The sequence below is a fragment of the Tasmannia lanceolata genome, unplaced genomic scaffold (genome assembly GCF_043159265.1).
Source record: "Tasmannia lanceolata isolate RefF3 unplaced genomic scaffold, GAP_Taslan_0.1 ptg000020l, whole genome shotgun sequence".
NCBI classification, from domain to species: domain Eukaryota; kingdom Viridiplantae; phylum Streptophyta; class Magnoliopsida; order Canellales; family Winteraceae; genus Tasmannia; species Tasmannia lanceolata.
This window is the reverse complement of record NW_027518697.1, coordinates 17,449,711-17,457,675: the sequence shown is the minus strand read 5'-3', so window position 1 is coordinate 17,457,675 and position 7,965 is coordinate 17,449,711. Positions and strand designations below refer to the sequence as shown.

Genomic DNA, 7,965 nt, shown 5'->3' with positions numbered 1-7,965 from the left:
AAATGGGGTGTCTACATTGACTAACTTGGAATTAACCATTTCCTTTATAGTCCTATTTTTTTCTTTTTGCAATACCATTCTGTTGTGATGTATAAGGGGCTAAAAACTCATGTATTATATCCTCATTTCCACAAAATTCAGAAAATTGGTATTCCCCTCCTCTATCAGATCTAATATATTTAATTTTAAACTCACATTGGTTTTCTACTTCTGTCTTATAAGTCTTAAACTTATCTAAGACTTTATCTTTATGACCAAGCAGATATACATAGCAGTATTTTGAGAAATTATCAATGGAAGTCACAAAATACCTTTTTCCTCCTCTTGTTGGAGTACCATGTAAGTCACATACATCACTATGTACTAACTGTAACAAAGTTGTAGATCTTTCTACACTGGGAAAATGTTTTGTAGTTATCTTACTTTGCATGCATATCTTACATTTATCTACCATATTTTCATCACATTTAGGTATTAGTTCTAACTTTACCATATCATACATTTTCTAAGATTTACATGTCCTAGTCTATTATGCCATAAAGATATAGACTCAAGCAAGTAAACAGAAACATTAACTTTATTAATATTCATCTTGAACATGCCCTCATACATATAACCCTTCCCTTCAAAAGTCCCTCCCTTGGAAAGTACAAACTTGTTAGATTCAAATACAAGTTTAACGCCATTCTTATTAAGAAGGCTACCAGAAACAAGATTTCTACTAACTTCCGGGACATGGTATACATCAGTAAGAGTGAGTATCTTTCCAGAAGTGAATTCAAGTTCCACTTTGCCTTTTCCTTTGACTTATGCTATTGAAGAGTTCCCCATATAGAGAACATTTCGATCTTCTACTGGTGCATAAGTAAAAAATGTGCTCCTGTCTTTGCAAACATGTTTTGTAGCGCCCGAATCGATCCACCAAGCATCTTCTCCTTCAAGGTAATTTACCTCGGATATCATGGCAACAAACTTTTCATTGTTTCCTTGAGTGTTAGATTTTTTAAATCGACACCCCCTCTTGTCGTGGCCCATTTTGCCACATTGGAAACAAGCACCTTTGCATTTCTTGTTCTTATCAGAACCCTTACCATTTTGATGCTTCCTCTTCTGATTTTCTTTCCAAGGTTGATTAGGGGGTTTTGTATCAGTCATATTGACATTCTCCACCACATGAACTTTAGAAGATAGTGGTTCACGATCTTCTCTTTTATCTCGAAGCCTTGATTCTTCCTCAACTTAGAGGGTTTGAATCAAATCTTCAAGAGACATCTCATCCTTTTTATATTTAAGACTTTTTCTAAAGCCTTTCCAAGACGGTAGCAATTTGTCAATAATTGAGGGTATGATGACGGTATCATCAAGATTCACCCCTTGTTGATGAACTTGACTAATGATATATTGGATCTCATGGATTTGATCCACTACCAACTTATGATCAGTCATCTTAAAATCTAAAAAATGACTTACTACAAACTTTTTGGCTCCGGCATTTTTCGATAGATACTTTGCCTCTAAAGCCGTCCAAAGTGCCCCTGCCGACTCCATGTTATGGTAGATGTCAAACAGTTCATCGGTCATGGCATTAAGGATGTGGCCCTTACACAAGTAGTCATCGTGATCCCACTTCCTTCTTCTACATGCTTGAATAGTTGTCTCATCTTCAACAATCTCCTGTTTTGGTGTAGTAAGTACATACACCACTTTGAGAGTAGTGAGAATGAAATGAACCTTTTTCTGCCATCTTTTGAAGTTCCCTTTGTTGAATCGTTCCAACTTCACAAAATCTTGTGTCATTTGCTTCATTGATTGCGCCATGAAGATCTTCTCGGAATTTTGTCTTAAGATTGTTGGTGAGAATTTCCTTCAGTTCATACTACTGTCCATGTTATTTTTTACGATCCAAAGAACTGCGGCCGACCTCCGACACCTTCCTAGAATTTCCAGTAATCAATCCGCGGTTGCCCGGGATACCCCGATCGACCAGCCCTGTCTGAAAATTGTTTTTATATTTAAAACTAAAAACTTGTAAAATCATTTAATTTTCAAATATCACTTTGCATTTTGAAAATCTCTAATAAATAAGAAAAAAACTTTCATTTGCAGAACAACCTTGGACATTTGCAGATTCAATAAATTTCCTCATAATACAGTAGTATGAATTGAAATAAAAAAAGATCTTTTATTTTTGTTTTTGAAAATGATGGCTGCCTTCCATTGTTTAAATATGGGCACTCATTTATAAGGCTGTAAGAAACCTAAGAAAGCAATGAACAGCCATTGGAAAGGGTTAAATAAAGTGAGGGGTGTCATTGTCAAAACAAAGGGTGCCAGATATCATTCTCTTTATTTTCTTAATATTTTAGATAATGAGTGGTCCATTTACTTTGTAATATTTTAGGTGGAGACAGTTGGCAGGATTGCCCTCTTAGCTGCATAAAAGGACAGCAATAATAAGGGGGTATTAATGTCTTTTGGGTTAGGAAGATAGTCCCACATCGACTAATTCAACATGAACATTTATAGTTTATAAGTTATAGCCTCCATCCTAGTACAGTCTCTTCGGAGACATCCGATAAAATTGGAAAGATACAGAGAAGATTAGCATTGGAACGAAGAGAAGATTAGCATGGCCCCTGTGCAAGGATGACACGCACAAATCGAGAAATGATCCAAAATTTTAATTTGGCTCTCATTCTCTCTCTCTCTCTCTCTCTCTCTTGTTTACAGGTTCACCCTAATTTAACGGAAAAAGTAGCTAAAAAACCATTATTTGATAGGAAAAAGTATCCGATAAAATTGAAACGTTACAGAGAAGATTAGCATTGGAACGATACAGAGAAGATTAGCATGGTCCCTGCGCAAGGATGACACGCACAGATCGAGAAATGGTCCAAATTGTTTTGGCTCTCTCTCTCTTTCTCTTGTTTACAGGTTCACCCTAATTTAACACAAAAGTAGCTAAAAAACCATTATTTGATAGGAAAAAGTACCCAAAAAAACCAAATTAGGTGTTCCCTCCATCCCACATCATGTGTTGTCATCCAATCTTAGCCATTGACTTGGTCGACTTGTTCAAAAAATCCTATTCGAAATAACAAAACGACATTTAATTTTTCTGCTATTTGTTTGAACTGCAGTGCTTGAGGTTACTTTTTTTCACTTGTAATAATCAAACAATAAAAAACAGGAAATTCTGGATAATCTTTTCTTTCCCTCCAGAAAATTCCTGCAATCCAAATAGGGCTGTATCATAACTCCTCGTTGAATTAGTTTCATTTTTCTTAACTAGCTTTGAACTTTTAGTTTTAAAATGTGAGGAAAGAATGGTGACTTTAGTTGGTTATGATTAGCTTGATAATTTGGAGGCATGCATGTGAAATCAAGAACATTGATCTTGTAGAATATCGTGAGGTACCCTTGGGGTCTTGGGTCCCATCCCAAATGAACATCACATGTGTATGATAAAGGATTAAAAAAATCTAAGGCATAGAGGATGACTGATGAATAGTCTAATCAAGGTGTTCTCATTGGCCCTTAGCCGGACTAATGATATCATTCGAATCAACTGATATCATGTAAACAAGGGAGAAGTGGTGGTCCATTTGATGCATTTAGTTCAAGGCATGGTTTCAAATTTTGGTTTCGGAATGCGTTTCGGTCCTCACCGAAACCAAAATTTTAAATTTTCGTTTCAAATTTTGAAATTTCGGCTCAAATCCTACGAAACGGTTAAAAAATATTTTATTTAATTCCAAATTTTGGTCGAAATTTAGAAAAAATATTAAATAATTTAAAAAATTGAGATTTTTGGTTGATTGTCCTTAAATTTCAGAAAAAAATGAAATTTCGACTGTAATTTCAAAATTTCGGTCGAAATCATGTAACGTTTTGGGTATTTGCGATTTCGGTTTTGGGGTCAACCGAAATCCGCAAAATTTAAAACCATGGTTCTCCCAGGGCCCATCCGATGTCATAGTTCTCTTTATCTTGATATTCCAACCGTTATTTCTTGGATGAGAATCTCAAACAACAGTTGATTTTCATGTGTGCCTTGATAGATGATGTGGTTAACTGTTACATCTGATTGCTTTAATTGGTTGATCAAAATTTGATTTAATCATAGTAAATTACCCTGGATTGCCCTCAATTGCTTTAGATTAACTTCTTCCTCGCTATTTCTCTCCTTATCCGATGATAGGCTATGATGAATAATGAGAATTTTTTTGGCCCGGATTGATTGATCTTACTCATCCTTCCTTTATACACATAGTTGATACTGGTGGGCCCACCATATGAATTGGTTCACTTTAATTCTAATCAGGCCTAAGGAGAGAAATACAGTCGTATGAATAGGAATAAAACAAAAACTTATATTTTCTAAACAACCTTGGACATTTGGAGCTGAATAGATATAAAAAGAGCTTTTATTTTTATTTTTGGAAATGATGGTTGCATTCCATTGTTTAAATATGGGCACTCCTCTCTAAAGGCTGCAAGAAATCTAAGAAAACTATTAACAGCCAATTGTAAATGGTTAAATAAAGTGAGGAGTATCATTGTCAAAACAAAATGGGGCCAGATATCATTCTCTTTACTTTCTTAATATTATAGATAATGGGTGGTCCATTTACTTTTTTAATATTTTAGGTGGAGACAGTTGGCAAGAATGCCCTCTTAGCTGCATAAAAGAACAACAAGAATAGGAGGGTATTAAGGTCTTTTGGGTTAGGAAGATAGTCCCACATTGACTAATTCAACATGAACTTTTGTAGGTTATAACTTATAGCCTCCATCCTAATGTTTTCTCTCCGTAGACATCCGATAAAATTGGAACGATACAGAGAAGATTAGCATGGCCCCTGTGCAAGGATGACACGCACAAATCGAGAAATGGTCCAAACTTTTTTGGCTTTCAATATCTCTCTCTCTCTCTCTCTCTCTCTCTCTCTCTTGTTTACATGTTCACCCTTACTTAAGTGTTTGAAGTGTGGAAGGACACAAATTCGTGTGTGCCGAGATCTATAAATATGAGTTGCGTTTGATGGGAACTACCACTCATATGTTATAACTAAAGTTCCATCATAAAGAGGGTCACTAAGAGGTAGAAGATCTCTCTTCTCTTGTTAGCACAACAGAGATCATCATAAAGAGGGTCCCTGAGAGGTAGAAGATCTCTCTTCTCTTGTTAGCACAATAGAGATCGTGCTTGTGGTTCCTCAAAGCTTGAGGGATGTTGAGGGATTCGTGATCATTGATTCTAATCACCATGGCCGGAGGTAAGTTTGACAACACCTAAGACACTTAATAAGCAAGACCTAGGACACTATAATGGACAATCTGATTTGAAAAAAATTGTGACCCACTTAAAAAGTAGGATATGAAAGTACTCCAAAATAGATCAGACAGATAAAGGATCTGATCGAAAGGATCATGGCCAAGACATAGGTGATTTTGATCCAAACTTGATATGTTGAAACCCCAAGTCCATGTAAATAAAATTTGAATTGCAGTGGGCGCAGATATATCACTTACTTCCTTCAATAAATTTCTTTATAATACAGTAGTATGAATATAAATAAACAAAAAGAGCTTTTATTTTTATTTTTGGAAATGATGGTTTCATTCCGTTGTTTCTCCTCTAAAGGCTATAAGAAATCTAAGAAAACTATCAACAACCAATTGGAAATGGTTAAAGGACCAATTACCAATGGGGGACAAAAATTAGGCGGAATTATCGACAAGACCCATGCTTTTCAGAAATTATCATCTTCTTCATCATTTAGCCACCATTGGAGGCAGGAAAGCTCAAAAACTTGAAACGTGAGCTCATTTCCATCTATCTCTCTATATCTAGGTTTTGTTTTTCGTTTGTTTTAAGGTTTTGCATTTCTTTTTCTCCCTTTCAATGGAGGATGAGGAAGATGAATTGTAGGGTAGAAAGAAAAAAATGGTGAATATAAAAGAGTGAAAAAAAAACAGCAAGTAAAAACGTGTTCATAAGGGACTTGATAAGCCCATTCGGAATTTGGTAACTCCATTTTGACACAAGATAACCCCAACCCCAAAGACTTGAAAACCCCCTTCCAAAACTCCAGTACCCTAAACCAATTCTAAGGGACTTGATAAGCCCATTCGTAAATTGGTAACCCCATTTGATACTAGATAACCCCAATCCAAAATACTTGAAAACCCCCTTCCAAAACTCTAGTACCCTCGGCCAATTTTCAGGGACTTGATAAGCCCATTCGGAAATTGGTAACCCCATTTTGATATTTGATAACCCCAATCTCAGAGACTTGAAAACCCCATTTGAAAACGCTAGTACCCTCGGCCAATTCTCAATGACTTGATAAGCCCATTCAGAAATTGGTAACCCCATTTTTTATACTAGATAACCCCAATCCCAGAGACTTGAAAACCCCCTTCCAAACCTCCAGTACCCTTGGCCAATTTTTAGGGACTTGATCACCCCATTCGAAAATTGGTAACCCGATTTTTTATACTAGATAACCCCAATCATAGAGACTTGAAAACCTCCTTCCAAAACTCCAGTACCCTCGGCCAATTTTCAAGCACTTGATAAGCCCATTCGAAAATTGGTAACCTTACTTTTGAGAGTTGATATACCCCTTATGCTACAAAACCCCCTGCCTATAACAACTCTTCTAATGGCATTACAATTATACTCATGATAGAACAAAAGAAATGGATGTTGTTTTCATTAAATGTGCTTCATGTATTACATCCCAATTTGTGTATTACAAAAAAAAATTTAAGTACATCAAAAAATATGTAGCCATCCATTCATGAATTACATTAACTTTTTCTTATTCAACCAGTTGTCTTCCAAAAAAGTGAGTGAAGCCATCCATGGATTATCTCCAGAACACACCCTAAAATACAAACCGCTTAAACCCTAAACAAGATAAATCAGAAACAGAGGAATGAAAAATAGTGCGAAAACCCTAAAAAAACAAAAAAAAACAAAACAAAACCTAGATACAAAAAGATAGATGGTAAGAACTCAACATTCAAGTTTTCAAGATTTACCAGCAACAATGGTGGCTGAACAAGGAGGAAGATGACTATAGGGTAAAAAATAAAAAAGGTGATAATGGAAAAGTAAAAGAAGAGGGAAGAAGGAAAAAATAAGGTCAAAATGTGTTATAAATGCCAAAGGGCATTTTTGTCCAGCTTTTACTGACAAGACCTCTTTTGTCCCTCGTTGATAATTTTTGAAAAGCATGGGTCCTGTTGATCAATTCACCTAATGTTTGTCCCCCATTGGTAATTGTTCCATGGTTAAATAAAGTGAGGAGTGTCATTGTCAAAACAAAAGGGGGCCAGATATCATTCTCTTTACTTTCTTAATATTTTAGATGATGGGTGGTCCATTTACTTTTTTAATATTTTAGGTGAAGATAGTTGATAAGAATGCCTTCTTAGCTGTATAAAAGGACAACAAGTATGAATAAAAGGACAACAAGAATAGAAGGGTATTAAGGTCAATTGGGGTTAGGAAGATAGTCCCACATTGACTGATTCAACATGAACTTGTGAGGTTTATAAGTTATTGCCTCACAGCCAAAGTTGTCTCTTCGGAGACATCCGATAAAATTGGAACGATACAGAGAAGATTAGCATGGCCCCTGCGCAAGGATGACACGCACAAATCGAGAAATGGTCCAAATTTTTTTGGCTTTCAATCTCGCTGTCTCTCTCTTTCGGTTTTTGGCTTTCAATCTCTCTTTCGGTTTTTGGCTTTCAATCTCTCTCTGTCTCTCCCTCTTTCGGTTTACACGTTCACCCTTATTTAACACAAAATGTAGCTAAAATACCATTATTTGACAGGAAAAAGTACCCAAAACACCAAATTAGGTGTTCCCTCCAACCCACATCATGTGTTGTCATCCAATCTTAGCCATTGATCCGTTTGGCCTCTTCAAAAAAATCCTATCCAAA

The 7,965-nt window shown here is 35.9% G+C and overlaps 1 protein-coding gene, 3 non-coding genes and 1 pseudogene across 4 annotated transcripts; 4 read left to right on the top strand and 1 right to left on the bottom strand.

Moving 5' to 3' along the window:
* Positions 1-1,239: 1,239 nt before the first annotated feature.
* Positions 1,240-1,818, bottom strand: LOC143853830 (uncharacterized). The gene has a single exon (XM_077363546.1). The coding sequence runs from the start codon at positions 1,816-1,818 to the stop codon at positions 1,240-1,242; it is 579 nt and encodes a 192-aa protein (XP_077219661.1).
* Positions 1,819-2,556: 738 nt separating this feature from the next.
* LOC143855360 (U6 spliceosomal RNA) lies at positions 2,557-2,682 on the top strand (annotated as a pseudogene).
* A 117-nt stretch (positions 2,683-2,799) lies between these two features.
* On the top strand, positions 2,800-2,903 carry LOC143855361 (U6 spliceosomal RNA). The gene has a single exon (XR_013237853.1). It is a non-coding gene; the product is annotated as a U6 spliceosomal RNA (small nuclear RNA).
* A 1,899-nt stretch (positions 2,904-4,802) lies between these two features.
* Positions 4,803-4,908, top strand: LOC143855359 (U6 spliceosomal RNA). Its single transcript, XR_013237852.1, has one exon. It is a non-coding gene; the product is annotated as a U6 spliceosomal RNA (small nuclear RNA).
* Positions 4,909-7,595: 2,687 nt separating this feature from the next.
* Positions 7,596-7,698, top strand: LOC143855358 (U6 spliceosomal RNA). Its single transcript, XR_013237851.1, has one exon. It is a non-coding gene; the product is annotated as a U6 spliceosomal RNA (small nuclear RNA).
* Positions 7,699-7,965: the final 267 nt, after the last annotated feature.